Below are 19,620 nucleotides of genomic sequence, written 5' to 3' on the forward strand. Positions count from 1 at the left end.
CTATGAGTCAGTTCTGACTCGAAGGTACCTGACAACAACAATAACAAACCATGTTTTATTTGGAAACCCTATACAGGGCTCGATACGGGTCTGAACCAACTCAACGGCACATAACAAAAATATGTTATAAATATTTTACTTATCGGCAACTTTCAAAATTGTGAGACTATATTTATTGCTAAGTGACATCCAGTCAATTCCAACCCATAGCGATCCTGTATAGGGTTTCTGAGGACTGGCTCATGAACTTGAACCTTGTGGTTCAAACCGACCTTGCAATCCAGCGCATTAACCTGCAGCGCCACACCAAAACTCCACCAACAATGAGTATCTATATGTGTATGTGTATATGCAACCTTACTGTTAGTCCAAGGAACTCACTGTGCAACCAGGATTCCTTATAGTTTGAAGTGGTGGTGGTTGTGTGCTGTGCAGTGGGTTCCAATTCATAGAAACAGAACGCCTCATCTTTCTACCCCAGAAGGCTGGTAGTTTCAAATTCCTGACCTTGAGGTTAGCAGCCCAATTCATATCTACTAGGCTACCTAAGTAGAAATAGTTAGAACCTCAGTGTACTTAACACTATTCTAAGGCTTTGTAGGTGTAGGTCAAAAATAAGTTTAACTCTTAACTCATTCACATCAAAGGAAATACATTACTGGTGGTAGTGGCCCAGAGAATTTTAGGAAACCATCTATTTCTTTACAGTTTTCTACTGATGGATGGGGCAGGCGATGCATGTATTTATCTGATTAGGAATGTTTCCATATTCATTTACTGTTGTTGTTGTTGTTGTTATGTGCCGTGGAGTCGGTTCCGACTCACAGCGACCCTACACACAGGGTTTCCGAGGCTGTAAATCTTTACGGGAGCAGACCGCCTCATCTTTCTCCCGCGGAACCGCTGGTCGTTTCGAACTGTTGACCTAATGACCACAAAAGAAAAATAAACTGCTGAGTCAATGGCGGAAATGTTTTCTGACCAATTCCTGTCTCTGCTGAGAGTTTCATGTGCACATGTATTGGGTGGGGGGGGGAGACCTTTTTTTTTATCCACTCTCCCTTGTAACAACAATGAAAGTTACCTTTCATTTTTTTTTCCCCATTTTGTTTTCTCCGCTAATCAGACATAATAGAAAACAACTGGAGAATATGAAACATGGAAAACACTTAATTGTTGTGGTTGCTGTTGTTGTTGTTGTTGTTAAGTGCCGTCGAGTCGGTTCCGACCCATAGCGACCCTGTACAGGGTTTCCGAGGGTGTAAATCTTTACGGGAGTAGAAAGCCTCATCTTTCTCCCGCGGAGCGGCTGGTAGTTTCGAACTGCTGACCTTAAGGTTCGCAGCCCGATTCGTAACCACTACGCTACCAGAGCTCAGTGCCTTCAAATAAGTTCCGAATCATAGCAACCTTATATAGGTTTCCAAGAAGCAGTTTGGTGGGTTTGAACTGCTGATCTTGTGGTCCGCGATCTGGTGCTGTTCCTATGAGTTTATTAATTAGATGAGCAAATCTAGTTTGTGTCATTGTTTTGTTCAAAATCCCTATTTGGGAATTTTGAAGGCAATTATAAACCACTGCTGTCAAGTCACTCCCAACTCACAGTGATTCTGCAAAACAGAGTAGAACTGGTCCATAGCATTGCCAAGATTGTCATCTGCTATGGCATGTAAGTTCAGCACTGGACTGTGACATTTGAAAGCTAAATTTTCTACTGTAAAAAATAACAACATGGCTACATTTCTCATTTTCAAAAACAAAAATGTTTAAAATTTCATTGTATCAGAAAAAACAACTGTTCCCTATACTATTTCATCCTCCTGAACCCATAAGATGGACTACATTTACATGTCTCCTCTGCAATTAGATTGGAACATGTAACTGGATTCTGGTCAATGAATATTAGTGGAAGTAACAAAAATCCTTTCCTGACCTGGTCATTAAAATCTCTATTGTCCAGTATGGTAGTTACAAGTTACAGATGGCTATAGAGCACTTATAAAGTGGCTCGTTCAAATTAAAATGTGCTGTATGTGTAAAATAAACAGCTGATTATAATGTACAACAAAAAAGTGTAAATTATCTTATTAATAATTATGTCATTAATTATATGTTGAAGAGGGAATTTTTCATATATAGTAATTAAATAAAACATTAAAATATTTCATCAGTTTCATTTTCCCTTTTTTTTCAAATATGACTGAGATCATTTTTTATTGTGTCAGTGATTTGATTATATTGCAGCTACCCATTGTTTTTGTATATTACCTGTCAGCTATGGATACATTGGAGATTACATGTTTAATTTGCCATAGCTACCTGAAGAGAACTTTTTGGCCTGCATTTGCCTAATCATTTTTAAGAAATTAATTATTTCTTAGGTTAAGCCACTAAATAAGGGGGTTATTTACAGCAGGCTATTATTCTAGTCCTAAGGAGCTCTGGTAGTATGGTGGTTACAAATTGGGCTGCCAACCTCAGGGTCAGCAGTTCGAAGCTACCAGCTATTCTGCGGGAGAAAGATGAGGCTTTTTGCTTCCAGAAACCCTGTACAGGGTCACTATGATTTGGAACCAACTCCACGGCACATAACAACAACAGTATTCTATTCATAGTTTGGCACTGTGGGATAAAGCTCTGGACTGCAAAGTCAGTGTGATTCCCAAGGTCAGTGCTTCAAGTTCACCAGTCACTCCTTCAAAACTCTATATAGGTTCACTATAGGTCAGAACCAACTCGGTGGCAATTAACAACAATTCTAGTCCTGGTGTGGCACTATGGGATAAAAGCACTGATCGCAGGTAGGTTTGAACCACAAGGTTCAAAATCAGCAGATGCTCCTTGGAAACCCTATACAGGGACTCCATGTGTTGGAACTGACTCAATGGCACTTAACAACAACATTCTATCCTAGGAGCTCTGGTAGCATCCTGGGTTATAAGTTGGGTTGCTAACCTCAAGGTCAGCAGTTTGAATTTGCCTGCCATTCCTCAGAAGATGAGACTTTCTGCTCCTTTAAAGATTGACAGGATCAGAAACACTATACAGACTCGCTATGAATTGGATCTGACTCCACCGTACATAACCACCACCAACACCATTCTATTGTATTTCTTGAACTGACAACTGGCAAATTAAAACGTTGACTATTTGGTGGAGTTTGGAATTGGTTAATAAATTGAGAATCATGTTGAACCAAGAAGATTCAACATAAAAACAAGAACTTACTTTAATTATTTGCTGCAAAGACCAAATTGATCCCTCACATCATTGAACTAAGGAGCTCTGGTAGTATAGTGCTTATGGTTTAGGCTGCTAATCTCAAGGCCAGCAGTTCAAACCTACCAGCAGTTCTGTGGGAGAAACACTAGGTTTTCTCTGCTCCTGTAAAGATTTACAGTGGTTACGAATCGGGCTGATAACCACAAAGTCAGCAGCTCGAAACTACCAGCTGTTCCATGGGAGAAGGATGAAGCTTTCTGCTCCTGTACAGATTTACAGCCTCAGAAACCCTATGCTGGGTCTCTTTGAGACAAAATCGACTCGACGGCAGATAACCACCCCCACAACCAAAGGTTTGCAGCCTTAGAAACCCTATACAGGGTAGTTATGAGTCGGAATCAACTCGACGGTGCATAACCATCACTGTCGCAGAACTACAATACATCCACATTTATTAATCATTCATAAATATGTATTGTGTACTTTCTATGTGCCAGGCAATCCTCTAATGACCTCCTAGTGATCAGATAGAAGATGGGAGTATGTAATTTCATGGAAAAAAAATTTTTGGAAAGATTATCTGATAAAAGAACTGCATTTTTTGACCACATTATTTTTGGTGTGTGCTGACTAGACTTCCTGCCAAGACATGTACAAGGAGTGAATATAATGTGACTGTCTAAATGCTATTTTTGAGATTCACAGATGCTGGGCCCTGCCTATTAGCTTCCTGCTGGGCACGGCCACTATGATGTGGGAAGAAAAAGTACACAGCGTTATGAAATGTTAGGGGACTCCTGTGTCTATTTCAGCTTCTAGTAGCTGGTAGTTCCTGGGGTTCCCAAGTTTGTAGATTCATCTGCCTCTCGTTAACAGATAGCTCACACTGCTTCTATCTTCTCTTTGCATCTACATCCTTATGTTTCTAATCTGCTGTTTTTTCAAAACTCAAGATTAATCAGGTTTAGGACACACCCTACACTGATAAAACCTCATGAACATAACAAGGAAAACTATTCATCAAAGGGATTACACCCACAGTTATAGGGTTTAAGCTCCCACACATATTTGGGAAGGGCAAAATTCAATCCATAACACATCCTGAACCCCACGTTGTTTCTCAAACTCAATATCTCCTCGGGGACTTTGCAAAAGCTTTCCCTAATGCCTAAAACTCTATTTTCCCAACACCTACATGATTTTCTCCCGTCTTTTCTTCAGGTTCCTTATATGTCTCTGCAGGGAAGCTTTTCCAGGAGGCATTATATAATAGAGCAGCCCCTCCCTTGCAAAGCTCCTTCTTGTATCCTGTTTTTTCTTTCCCATCTGACATTCTACATTCTAGTTGCAGAATGAGAAATCAAGCAAGTTCACAAATCAATATAAAGAATTGCAGATAGTTTACAATTAGTTCTCTTCCTTGGTTTAGCTCACTTGTCCTACTAGGCACATTTCATAGCTAAACTAAACCTGGAATTTAATAGGTATTCAGTAAACAATAAATGCATGACTGTAGACTGTGTATTTCTGCCACAGCATATTCACTGAAATTAATGATCACTGTTGAAGTGTAAGAACTTCATGTATACATATAAATATAAACAATCATTCTCAGAACAATGACAGTAGGTAATTTTTTGTAATAGGATTAGGACTGTTGTTGTTAAGTGCTGTCGGTTCCGACCCATAGCGACCCTGTACAGGGTTTCCGAGGGTGTAAATCTTTACAGGAGTAGAAAGCCTCATCTTTCTCCCGCGGAGCGGCAGGTAGTTTCGAACCGCTGACCCTAAGGTTCGCAGCCCGATTCGTAACCACTACGCTACCAGAGCTCCTTATTAGGACTAGTTCTTATAAAAAGTCCCATGCATGGATCATGTAAAGAGCTCTGGTAGTGTAGTGATTACAAATCGAGCAGCAACCTTTAAGGTCAGCAATTTGAAACTATCAGTTTTTCTACGGGAGGAAGATGAGGCTTTCTACTCCTGTAAAGATTTGTTGTTGTTTTTGTTGTTATGTACTGTGGAGTCGGTTCCAACTCATTGCGACCCTGCACAGCGTTTCCAAGGCTATAAATCTTTACGGGAGCAGAAAGCCTCATCTTTCTCCCGAGGAACAGCTGGTAGTTTCGAACTGTTGACCCTGAGGTTAGCAGCCCGATTAGTAAGCACTGTTTTACCAGAGCTTGGAAACCCTATACAGGGTCGCTATGAGTCGGAACCAACTCCATGGCACATCACGATGGATCGTGTAGATTGTGAAGACTGGTTTCCTGTGAAGCAAGTGAGATAAACCAAACCAGAAAACATTTAACATAGTCATTTATAACCACACTTGTACTCACCGAACGACAGTTAATATTAAATCAAGGGATGACTTCACCACATTTCTAATTAAGAAGTCCATTTACCTCCATCCATCAGCTGGCCATGATTGTGGACAAGACTAAAAGTGAGTATTTAGTTTTATTTTTACTGTTACTTCTATCTGCATATAGAATGGAAATAGTGAAATCAGTATTTAACTTAAGGTACAATCAAGTAAGGATCTTTTTAAAATTCTTTGCCACCTTCTATGGTCCAAGACCTTTAGAAATCTGCATTATAAGAGAGGCTTCCATACTGAACGGGCAGCAGTAGATTACTGCCAGACAGGGTCTTAACTCTGTGTTCTGGCTACCATGATCATAACTTGATAAAGACTTCAAAAAGGCCAAAGGAAACTCTGCTCTGGTCAAAAATATAACCCAATCTTGGTGTAGTGCTGTGGGACCAGCACTTGTCTGCGAAACATAAGGTCAGCAGTTTAAATCCACCAGCTGCTCCTTGGAAACCCTACACAAGGTTGCTATGAGTCGGAAACAACTCAACAGCACTTAACAACAACAACAGCATAAGTTGGAACAGACTCGATATCACTTAACAACACCACCACCAACAAGCGGAGCATAAAGGAAGACCCTCAGAATTGTATTAAAATGAAATTCTTCTGTACAAATAAAAAACAAGAGAGCGATTGAAAGACTAGCCGTAGGCATCATTTTATTTATAAGAAAACCATATTGTTGCTCATAAAATAGTTTTCAGTGAAAGACCACATGGAGATACAATCAATATAAATGCTTGGATGAGCTATTTTCTTCCCATGCTTTGAGTTCGATTATATAAATTTCATTCTTACTACCTATCTGTTTGTGTCATGTATACTAAAGAGGAGTCTAAACCATTTTTTTAAAAGTTCTCATATATATATCAAATATCTGTACCAGTCTGAAAGATAATTTTTGAGTCTTATAATGTGACAAAAGTTTCAAGACTTAAAATATATGTAATCAATAGGTATCTATGTGTATAGGTTATAAATGTTTTAACAGTAGTCAAATGAAATTATTATGCAATTATGCATAGTCCCCACAAGTGAGACACCAAGTTAAATTAAGTATTATCACATGTCAAAAAATAATTATTTGTTGGGGACTTGTCAAATTCTTCCATGGTGTTTCCTCAAACATTTCCTACTACAGACCAAATCACATAACTGGATTTTAAAGTGTGGCTCCCAAAATGCAGGATCAGCATTATCAAGGAAATTGTTAGAAATGCATATTTTCTGGTGACACTTCAGAACTATGAAATCAAAAACTGGGTATGAGATCTAGTATTCTATGTCTTAACAAACCTTCTGGGTTTTTCTGATACACTGTGTTGATGTGAGTGTGTAATAAAAACCAACTAGACTCCACGGCACACTACCACCATGACCACCAGACAATAAAAGATACCCTCCACTTTTTCTCATTTTGCTTCATGTTTATTACCTAAGCATAAATTCTAAGCTTCAAACTCTCAAACTCATAAGAAAAATGAAAAGATTGGTTGTTATAAGTGGTATCTAATTACTTTATTGTTGCCTACTGTTCAGCGTGGAGATTCAAGATAAGCTCTGGTAACTGATAGAAAGCAGTTTCATACTGTTCAATGAGGAAATGAGGAAATAGCAATCAAATTGTAGTCATGAGCTACTTTTTTAAAATTCCTGGAGTTGGTATTTCACGTATAACAATAGTGTCCTTTACGTTTTCTACCTGAATTTTTCTTTGAATATATAGTAGTCTTTAAGATAACAAATGGTTGATTTTATTTGAATAAATAAATAAATAAATAAGCACTGGACCACAAGGTCTGTTTGAGCCACAAGGTCAGCAGCTTAAATATACCAGTCGCTACTCAGAAACCCTATACAGGGTCACTATGAGTCAGAACAGACTAGAAGGGACTTAACAATAACAACAACAATTATTTTAGAATACATTTTCAAACAGAAATTAAATATTAAAATGATTTAATTAATATATAAATGTTGGCCCAATGGACTTCAACAATATAATTATTCAAGAATGGCATTAGGATGAAGCGAATGGGAAAACAATTAGGCAGATTTGCATGGACAAAGTAGGACAGAGGTAAAGAATGATGTATGCACAACCTTAGAACAGCAGGGCTCTGGGATACAGGGATTGAGACATAGTTGGAATGGGGAAAAGGGGGGAAATAATGTTAAGATGCTTGGCTGTCTTTTGAATCTTGGTTTCCCTGGCATACCACTATAAAATAGACACTGGAGGGGAAGAGAAAGGAATAGCCAGAAATATTACCATAGAAAGCTTAAGTCCTTCTTCTGCCTATAACTGATTGGAATAACTAAAATGGGGCTACAATGTGCCCAGTGAAGGAGGCTTCCTGTGGAGCCCTACATTACATATGATTATAGGTGGCATCTTGAACAGCATCCAGAATCTTCAGAGGTGGTACATTTCCACTTGAAAGGATAGGCAGACCAGCCTAGAGTGGCTAGAGGAACAGAAGATAGTTCTTTGAAAGAAAGACAGACAGGAAAAATACAAAAACAATATAGGCAGACCAACTGATTACTGCAAGAACAAGCAAGTTGCTCTCCCAGGAATTATCAAGGCAAGTAGTTGGGTCCCCTCAGAGCAAAACCCCTTCCAAGACTAAGACTCAATGGGAATATATGCTGATTGTTGACCACTTTCCTCACCAATAAGGGGAAGTGAGGGAAAAACAGCAATGAATCTGTGAGCTAAATTTTACAACATCCAATAGACTCCTGTGAACCTGGGTGGAGACCTGGTTGGTTAGCATTGTGGCAAGACCTGAGGACTCTTCGGCCCAGAGTCAGTGACATAGCTACAGAGGACTAGAGTGGAGAGTAAAGTGCCCAGCTGGCAAGAAGAGAGAACACCCACACTTGCAGATAATACCCACTTGACCTGGCTTCAATGACTGGATGATCAGAGGTCAACTAGAAGAAGGAAGAAGAGGGGAAAAAAGAGTAATCTGATACAATTTGATGAACTTGACCTACACCTACAGATGCAGTAACTCAAAAGAAGGAACAAATCTTTACAGCGAGGATCATTCCTACCCCCTCCACACACCGAGTAGACAGGGATGGGCAACTTGGACATTGGCTACTCAAAGTGGGGGGCTACAAAGGCAAGAAATGACTGGCTTACAAGCTTTCAAGAGGGAGACTAGATCCAAAGGGCTTGGAGGAAGGTAAAATCTCCACTGAGTAGTATCCAATCTGTCTAGGCGGGGCTGATGAAATGAAATGCAGATAGGTTTCTTGTGATACAATAGTGAATAATTGTTCTCAGGACTGATTGTGAGGGTTGGAAATGTAGACGTTTTGTAGCAAGGAGGGGAGTGATTAAGTTTGCAGTATAGGAGCGGAGGTCCCTGGGACCATCAAGGGAGAAGAACCGAGAGCGGGACCCTTCACAGAGAAGCAGTGATGCCTCAGATGGAGGCAGAGACAACGACGTGGAGAGATGGAGCAGCTGGGGACTTTAGACCCAGAGAGGGAGAAGGGCTGTGTGCTGATGACCCGGGGGGAGGAGTAGGCAGGCTTGCAGAGTATACCCTTTGGTTGGTTGATGATGCATGGAGGGAATTATAACCATGGCAATGAAAGAATGACATTAGGTCATGATTAGGTCTCTTAGCTCACAATCTCTGCTCATAGCGATCTTGATCACTCCCCAAATGAGAAGCCAAAATTTCAATACTCTAGGTTTCTACGAGCTATTCTTCCTTCACCTTTCCTGGAGTTGTTGTTGTTGTTGTTTTTAAGTGCCGTAGAGTTGATTCTGACCTATAGCGACCCTGTGTACGGTTTCCAAGAAGTAGCTGGTGAGCTTGAATCATTGACCTTGCAGTTCAAAGGACTTTTCAGTCTGACGCATTAGCCCACAGCGCCACACCAGGACTTCCTGGGGCAGGGAAACTTTTTTCTGCCAAGAGCCATTTGTGTATTTATAACATCACTTAATATAAATTTATGTTACTAATAGCTCTGGTAGCGTAGTGGTTACGAATCGGGCTGCGAACCTTAAAGTCAGCAGTTCGAAACTACCAGCTGCTCCTCGGGAGAAAGATGAGGCTTTCTACTCCCGTAAAGATTCACACCCTCGGAAACCCTGTACAGGGTCTCTACGGGTCAGAACCGACTCGACGGCACACAACAACAACAACAACAATAAAGAAAAAAGCTCCTAGATTTACTGACTATCGAACCCCACCTGTGGTTGCCTTGACAGCATCAGACCAAATGATTTCCCAGTTTTATCCGTCCCACGGGCTGGCTGTTCCCCACCACTACCATAGATTATCTCCGAGTTTTCAAAATTTTTCTTCTGCAAGTAATTCTCATTCATTCTTGTATTCCACATCACTTTCATAATATTAACCCTCATGTTTTATTTAATTATTTACTTATGTCATTTTTTTTCCTCCTTCAGGTGAAAATTTTCTGGAGAGGAAAATCATGTTTTTTAGTGCTTTTGGTTAGTGATATAAAGCTATGCCTGGTCCATAGTTGGCACTCAATAGATATTTGTTGAAGATTAAAAAGTTACTTAACAACAACAACAACAAGGATCCTATAGAACTTCCTAGGAAATGAATACATGTTGACTTTAGTGACTAGTAGGCACTCTGGTACCACCAGCGATACATGGTTGGACAGTGCGGTGAGGTCACTATGACTCACTGAGAACCCGTTTCGTGTTTCTAAGAAGCTGCTGCTGAGTTTGAAGCACCGGCTTTGTGGTTAGCACTCCCAGTGCTTATACTACGGAGCCACACCAGGGTCCTAAGATCTAATAAGTCAGATAAATATGCATTTGTTTCTTACTTCATGAGATTTGTGGTTTGCTAACAACAATCATGGAGTCCTGGCATGCCACTGCATTGGACCACAAAGTCAGTTTGAACTGTAATGTCAGCATTTCAAACTCACCAGCTGCTCCTAGGAAACCCTATAGTGTTGCTATGAGTCAGAACCAACTAGAAGGCATTTAACAACAGCAACCATCATGCAAACTGATAAATATTTGCATTTGTAAACTAAAAGTGCTTGCCACTGTGACCACTCCATACTTTATAGGTAAGGCAATCAACAATACACATTTTCTCATATTTCAGAAAATAGTAGCTTAAACAGCAAAACATGCACACCTTCTGAGACTAGCTAGAATTATAAAGAGTTCAATAACAATTGGTTCATAAATAACCTCATATTCCTAAGAAAGATCACCCTATAAGCAATACATTATTTTTCTTTCTTTGAAAACAGTGAGCCCTACCACAATGCAATTTTTGCTTCAGTAACTGAATTATACCCTTTGTTTCTTGGGTACTTTGCAAAGATTAGACTCAGGAAAACATTCAAGGGAATGGTTCTCAGTGGATTAACCATTAGCATAATTATCTTGATTCTAAACATAAGCACACCATTGTAGAAATCATCTTAACATCAAATATATACTTTAGAAAATCCAGATGCTTGTAAAGCATTGCTTTTTTTTTCCCCCATACACTACCTTAAAGAAATACTTAACTTATCTCTTCATATTATTAGCTGAAATAAAAGTAATCCCCATAAATAATACAAAAATACTCACAGTTTATACAGTTATACTGAAAACTAGATAAGTTCACCAAATCCTAGCTCACAAGGATAATAACATTTATTCTACTTTGAATTTTCTAAAAGAATCAACTAATCTTCTTAACAACTGCTTGAGTTTGGGAGTTACTAAATGTTCCAAGGTAGCTTAAAATCTCTATCATTATTGCAAATATTCCGTACCTTCTATTCTCAAGTTTTAAGTGCCCTGAAACCTCCTCTACATATCCCGTAATTCTTAGAAATGTTGTGAGAAGTGTCTTTCCCACAAAGTGTAACATTTGGTAGGTACAGTAGTTACAACAGAAATAGATATGGAAATAGCATTAGTTTTAGAACCCGGTGTCTATCATTTCAGCTTCATGTCTTCCATTATCCTTGAACAAACAACCACAACTTTCACAATTCATCTTGAAGAGTTATCTCATTATGTCTTTGGGGAAAAGTATGTAAAAATACTATATGAAATATCATTTTTATGTTAATCTGTATAGGAACAAAATGGTCCCAATCCTCACTATTTCATAGGTAAAAATTTCTAGAGTATACCATACCAGTATCCAATCTTCAGTAACAATTCTAACAAATAATCCAAATCTGAAGCTTCCTCCTGGCTGTTCATTACCATTCAGAGACATAAAGTTGACTGCCATTCTTCCTCACTTCCCATTGCTGTCCAGTCAATACCGACTCACAATGACCATTAAAGACAAAGTTAAAATACCCCATAGACTTTAAGGAAGCAGACTGTTACATCATTCTCCAGACAGCCGACAAATGGCTTTGAACTGCTAGCCTTTACTTCTCAGCCAAGAGCTTAACCATTGCCCTGATACCAAATAATGGGAAGAAACAGAAAACGAGGAAAGCCATGGTTGATGAAACTTTTTTTCTAGGTATCTACTGTGAATCTTTCTTGGCACAACACCTCTGCTCTATTACTTCTATTAAATCAGGCACCTTGTGTGTAAGTCATACATAAATTAGTTAATTATATATAAATTTAGAGATAGTACAATAGCAAAGGAACTTAAGAATTGCATCTTTTTTCTTTGAAATAATGTTTTTCCCGTATCCCAGGATCGTCTTTTTTCAGAATTAAAATGTTTGGTGGTGGTGGTTGTTATGTGCTGTTCAATCAGTTCCAACTCACATTGATGCTGTACAGGGTTTCCGAGGCTATAAATCTTTACCAGAGCAGAAAGCCTCATTTTTCTCCTGCGGAACAGCTGGTAGTTTTAAACTATTGACCCTGAAATTAGCAGCCCCATTCGTAGCCACTACGCTATCAAAGCTTCTTTAATTCACTATAGACATATAGCATGTCTAAGTATGGGAGTCCTGGTGTGGCACTGTGGGTTAATGTTGGACTGCAAGGTCAGTGCGAACCACAAGGATCAAGCTCACCAGTCACTCCTCAGAAGCCCTATGAGTCGCTATGAGTCGGTTCTGCACTTAACAACAACTCATGCGTATGTGTGTGTGATTGTGTATACGTGTAGGGGGAGAATCAGAGATTGGAATAGAAACTATAGCAGGATGTTGTTGTTGTTCAGTGCCGTAGAGTCTGTTCCGACCCATAGTGACCCTGTATAGGGTTTCCGAGGAGCATTTGATGAGCTTGAACCACCGACCTTGCAGTTCAAACGGCTTTGCAGTCTGACACATTGATCCACAGTGCCACAGGAGGATAGTACACTGAAATATTGGTTTCTTTCTGTTCTACTTCTACACCTCAAGAAACTAGCCCAAAGTTTGTCTACAAACGAAATGAGCAGGCATCCAGAGGAAAATTGCCCATCCAAAATTTGAGTCCTGAAAAATCTAGATTCATACAAGGGACTATGATATAAGGTCCCAATTGAACAGGACATAGAAGTAAATTTCCGGAGAAAGGGGATGTGAGATCAAGTCAGAATACAGAGAGATTTAATTAAGTTCCCCAAAGACAGAGAAAGGAGTGCAATTGTAGATGTCAGCACTCTACTATTTCACAGAGCTTCCAAATAGTGTCCTAATACATTGCAGTTAAATGGCTGCGGAGGCCAGGCACCAAACACTGAATCATCCACTCTATGCACAGAGAGCCCTTTTCCCAAGCAAGGCTTGTAGAGCAGCTCCCCCCCACCCATTCAAGTAATCATGCCCATATGACCATTAAACTGTGACCAGGATAAAATGATAGCCAAGAGACTTTTGGAGTATTGTGGACCCTGTATGAATGGAGGGAATGTATCTGGAGGGATTGAACATATATCATTACTGAGATAGACTTTCTCAATTGTCAGGTCATTAGGTGAAGTGCAGTGAATTCCTTCATATGACTCCATGGCCTTAGTAACCCCTACCAAACAACGTTTTTATACTGATGTTGTTGCTGTTGTTATGTGCCATGGAGTCGGTTCAGACTCATAGCGACCCTGTAAGGGATTTTCGAGGCTATCAATCTTTAGGGGAGCAGAAAACCTCATCTTTCTCCCACGGAACAGCTGGTCATTTCGAACCGCTGACGCTGAGGTTAGCAGCCCGATTCTTAACCACTACGCTACCAGATCTGGGTAACAGAAGGTGAAAGAAGACTGTTGACAGGATTATGTAATTCATATTATGAGAGGTAAACAGGGTTAATTGTGTTTATAAGAACTTGAAATATTAATATGTATAAAATGAGCCATCTCAGAAGCAGGAAAGGGAAAGCTCTCTGCCACCAAGGAAGAGCTAGGAGTGGAGCACATCCTTTAGATGGAGAAACCGCATACACTAAACCTCCTGAGCCCAGAGACAGAATGTGTGATACCAGATAAGAAACAAAGGAATGGCAGAGGCGTGGCAGCAGGAGCAGAACCAAGAGCCAGAGTACTAAACAAAGCAGTGGACTTCCCAGCTCACGGAACCAGGAAATATGAGTGACTTTGGACAGAAGACTTACCGAGTGGGAGGCCTCTAGAAACGTAACTGGGGGGAGCTAGGTTTGCAGAGTGCTGTCAGGCTGAGGTTTACAGTGTACAGTGGTGAGCCGCGTGGGTAGTTATCAGCAGCCCTGTAACAATGTCAGGGCTGAGAGGCCTGCCTGTGGCCACGGCTGTGAGGGGAAGTCTTTACTAGAAAAAAAAAAGTCCCCTGAGCATTTTTTTTTTTTTCAATCCTACATTGTAACCTGTTAATTTTTGTGATAAACCCCATAACTGTGGGTATGGAGTCTGAGTTCTGTGTGGCTATTGCAATGAATTCTCAAACCCAACTGAGTAAGAGCACTGTGGGATGCATGGTTGGTGTCATTTTTACATTGGGATGTTAGTAGTTATACTGCTGCTGGTAATGGTTGTGTGCCATTGAGTCAATTCTGACTCATAGTGACCCAATATAGGGTTTCTGAGGTTGTAATTCTTTACAGGAGCAGAAGGACTCATTTTCCTTCCACGGAGTGGCTGTTAGATTCGAACTGCTGGCCTTGCAATTAGCAGCCCAACACGTAACCCACTATGTCACCAGAGCTCCTTATGAGTTGTAATTTTGTTGTTGGTTGTTAGGTGCAGTCGAGCCTGTTTCTACTCATAATGACCTTGTATAGGGTTTCTGAGGAGTAGCTGGTGAGTTCGAACCTCTGACCTTGTGGTTGAAACCGACCTTATGGTCCAGTGCTTATCCTACAGCACCACACCAGAGTGATTCAATTTAGATAAATAAAGAAATGTAACTCTTATTATAAAATATATTGTGGAATTGAATTCATGCTTATTTCAGTAGTATCATAAATTTATAGATTAAGGAACGAAATGATTAAAACTTAAATGGCATGCCCTGAAGAAGTCCATATGATAGCACGGGAAATAATAGAAGAAGATAAGAGGTAAAGACACAGTGCAAACAATGTATAAATATACTCTTATAACTCATTCATTCAGAAAATACATTACACAGTCACAAAAATGATAATATTCTGTTTGTGTTTTAAAATTTATAAAGCCCTTTTAAATATGAACATATAAAGAATATAAGCTTCAGAAAAATTGAATTGTATCTTTTACCTTGTACTGTTTAGATACAATGATTTCTAATATTTCATGCTACAGAGCTAAGTAACAAAGTGTGTTTTTTTTTTTCTGATTCACAAACTTAGTATTAATTTGTATTGCATCATGCCCATTATGCTGGCTGGCAGGTAAAATATGAGGAACTATTGAGAAAAGTACATTGTATCAATTAATTCAACTGAATTAATCATTTTGGGTGTGGGCATACACATTTTGGCAAGGAAGATTCAAATGTACCATCATATGACATGAGGTGGGGAGAAGTTCATAGGCACAGTTAATTATACATTTCTGCTTAATCTTTTATGACAGCAATACAGCTGCACACTACTTTTGGAAGACATATGGAAGACATATGGAAGAATCAGCAAATGGAAACAAAGAGAGTCACTAAATCTAGTGTAAAATTAAAATCCTCATATAACTCATTGGGGAAAGGCTTCAATATTGATTGATCAAGTCGTAAATATTTTGTCCCACAGAATTTTATTTCTCTAACACAATCTTCAAACAAGCATTCTGAGAAAATAACATTTTCCTGTAATAATCTTGTGTAAATGAACCTATGAGAACGAACAACATTCTTATAAGGTAAATTGAGTGTGTTGTACCATAAACACTAAATATTTTTTTTAGGATAATAAAGTATCTTTAAGTTACATGGATAGAAAATTTACTTTGAATTAATCTTATCCAGTAGTGGTTTTGTATTTATATGGAGATAAATATTGTTCACTTATCTCGATGGAATAGATGCGATAAATCACCTTCTAGTAGCAACTTTTGGAATAGAAGGTTAATAGAACACTTATTTTGAAAAAGTGATAACACGTATTTTAAAATGGTGCTGGATAAGTGAAAAATCAGTTGGCTTTACAGAAGAAAAAAAAAAGTTACATTTGGCTTCAAACGACACACAAAAATAAGGATATATTTAATAGCATTTATTTCCTCAAAATAATCCTCCTGGAACATGATGAAATGACAAGGAACTTTTTTGGCTATCTCTCTAATCTATAGATTGTGTGTGTTTGTAGGTGTACACCTTACTGATAAGAAAGTTCACTTCATCATAATCATTTTACTGATGTTTTCTGCTTGTGTGTCTAATTTGCCACACAGGCAGATACTACTGTTTCATTAATTTTTCTCTTTTCTAAGTCTTCTTCAACATTTTCTATTCCCTTCATATTTTTTCTCTTTTCCTATCTTTGTTGTTGTGCCAATAAGTTGGTTCCGACTCATAGTGACCCAGTCCGAGGAGGGTTTGAACTGCTGACGTCTAGTGCAGATCCTACAGCACCACACCAGGAGTCCTATCTTTAGCTGTAGTCCTGGTGTGCTCCTGTGGGTAAATACACTGCACTGCAAGGTCAGTTTGAACCAAAAGGTTGGTGATTCCAACGCATCAGCCACTCATCAGAAACCCTAACTATGAGTCAGAATCAACTCAATGGCACCTAACAACAACAAATAAAAGTTGGTTATGTAACTAGACTTGACAAGAATAAAGTAAGGTAACATGTTAATGATATTTTTCAGTTTTTCAAAATTGAAAATAACACAAATACACATACCTATATGTATACGTATAACTTAACTTTATATATACAATTGACTTTATGTAGTTTTCTCCTCTATCTTTATAAACATTTATTTATGTTCTGGTACCCGGGATATGCCCAATTATGAAATTACTGTAACTGAAAGAATAGTGACGTTCCTGATCTAATTATACTTGGTGGTTTTGGGAAAACAAAAGAAACTAAGTGGCAGTTCAACCATTTTGAGGAATTTATTTCAGAAAATAATAATGTTTCATATCTTTAATTATTCCATATGGAGTAATAGGACACTCATAAGGGCAGGAAATAATGTCTAATTTATCTAAGGCAATGCCAACAATGTCTTCATAAAAGACAGGAAATCAAACTATAAGTTGCATTTTAGCATCGTAGTTGTTATAAGTAATGCTTGAATATGTCGATAATACAGTGAATGGAGAGCTATTGAAAGACTAAGAATATACAGGATTTTTCTTAGTGCTGTTTATAAATCATATTAAAATAACCCTGGGGTTGAATTAGAAGATTCAGACTACTAGGTTACATTTCTTCTTTCAAGTATCTCTCTGCGATCTTACAGTCTTGATGCATCTGTTCCTTTGTTTGCAAGCATATATGTTATTATCTATTTTAAATTCCTAAATGAAGACATTTTAATGACATCAGTGTATACAATAATCAAACCATAAATACCAATCTTGTAACTATTCTGAGAATTGTGAATTCCTATTCTACATATTTCTAATCTTGTTTTTCATTTATTATTCCACTGTGTTTTCTTCTATTTGTTATTATTTGTTCCCCACCTAGTTCAGAAAAAATTGAGGATTTAAAAAAATATATATGTTCAGTTTTATCCTTATTGTTTTAAAGTTCTGCAAGAGCGATTTATGAATTATTACTTTAAAAAGTAAGTTTTAAATGACATTATGTTTTATATTAAAATTCAATAATCTATATTCTGGCCAATATATTAAGTAGAGCATGGCACAATTCCGTTATCAAATACCACAAAGAATGGATGATGTCTATAATATTTTATATATGAAAGGAAACTTTTGAAATTGCATGTCCCAGTAGATTGTGTTGGTCCATTTTCAAAGTTTTTACAAATGGAGATATTCCCATGTAGAGAGTACTTCATCTATGTTAAGTGTGCAGTATGTGTCAGACCTTATAGTAGGAATTTTCTAATATAGTAACTTATTTAATCATTACAATAACAAGTAAAGTCACCACTGTCACCATTTTGCCACTCTTAGAACCTGAAATTCAGGGATCAGAACGTCTTGGTATTTTCTGTATTTGATTTATTAAGTAAGCATGCTATCTATCTATCTATCTATCTATCTATCTATCTATCTAATTACAAATGACAGATGACAAAACGGACTCACAACTCACTTGAATGATCCAGACAATAATTATGTCAAATCCACAGGCACATCTTTATATTTCTCTATCATTTATGCCAGCAAAGGAACTCATGTTATCAAGAAGAACCAAAGCTAATTTTGCCAAATCACAAAATTTCTATATATTTTTCTTTTTTCCTTAAATAAAAGTCAAAATAATATTCCCAGATTTGAATGTCTGAAATTAAAATACAATATCACAAAAGCAATATGGACATTTAAATTGCACAAGTTAGAAGTCCATCTTAAAACTTCCGTAACTTATATTACACTTTAAAAAGTAAGTAATAAAATATCCTTACCTTAGAAAATTGTGCATTTATCCATTTTGTGAATGTTTTCTTTTGGACATCTTCTCTTTCATCTGAAAGGTATAAGAATATTTACAATTAAGAAACAATATTTAATATCACTAATATACAGCCAGCCTTACAGTTAGCAGCACGTTGCTTGACCCACTGTACCACCAGGACTCATTTTTAAAACCTAATTTACTATTTTGGCATCCTGGTGTGGCACTATAGGATAAGCACAGGACCATAAGTTTGGTATAAACCACGAAGTCTGTGGTTCAAACTCAGCAGTCACTCCCCAGATACCTAATACAGGGTCGCTATGAGTCCAAACTTACTCGACGGCTCTTAATAGCAGCAACAAGTGTTACTTTATATTTATCTTTTTAAATAATTGATAAATGAAATGAAACAGATGATGTTGGTATTGGACATCCAAACAAAAATGTATTCTGAAGAATAATTGATATGGTCAATCTATAGCCATATATTGCCTTATAGAATAAATATTGGACAGTAAAACGCAAGGTTGGCAGTTCCAACTCACCAGCCCCTTCTTGGAAATTGACTCCTTGGAACTGACTCGACAGGACTTAACAACAGTAATGCAAATATTTATAAAGACATTAGGGGTAGCAAAGTAGCCTCACATGAACATTACATATCTCTGTACAGGGTCCCTATGAGCCAGCATTGGCTCCCTGGCAGTGGGTTGTTGTTTTGTCTTATATTGAATAGATAACTCTGTTATAACCAAAGGAAACATATTTCCTGTAATTTTTTTCCTGCCAAATTATTTCTGAGTCTCTCCCCTTAGATGCTGATACGTGGAGAAATGGTAAGACCCTACTTCGAGGCCTATCTCCTTTCTTTTTTCCTTTCACATAGCCTTCCCTTTTAAAGGAGAAGTTTCCTGGTAATCAGGAATATGATTTGCTTGTCTTTGCTTTCCAGAATCTAGCACATTTTCTGCTAAGAAAATATTTAGTGTGTGTGTGTGTGTGTGTATATATATATATGAATGCTTTAGAGGAGGTGGAGATCTTACAACACTAAAATTTCTAGTACCTCTTTAATCTAAGAGTCAGATAATTTAATATA

At 38.1% G+C, this 19,620-nt stretch overlaps 1 protein-coding gene across 2 annotated transcripts in view; it reads right to left on the minus strand.

Moving 5' to 3' along the window:
• The window catches only part of LOC102838260 (dystrophin-like), a 3,237,302-nt gene that overhangs the window by 2,756,414 nt on the left and 461,268 nt on the right, over positions 1 to 19,620 (minus strand). For both annotated transcript variants that reach the window (XM_006870143.1, XM_006870144.1), the window contains exon 2: positions 18,529 to 18,590. In XM_006870143.1, the coding sequence (XP_006870205.1) occupies positions 18,529 to 18,590 (62 nt within the window). The remainder of the gene's footprint in view (positions 1 to 18,528; positions 18,591 to 19,620) is intronic.

Source organism: Chrysochloris asiatica, unplaced genomic scaffold (assembly GCF_000296735.1).
Source record: "Chrysochloris asiatica unplaced genomic scaffold, ChrAsi1.0 scaffold00139, whole genome shotgun sequence".
Lineage (NCBI taxonomy): Eukaryota > Metazoa > Chordata > Mammalia > Afrosoricida > Chrysochloridae > Chrysochloris > Chrysochloris asiatica.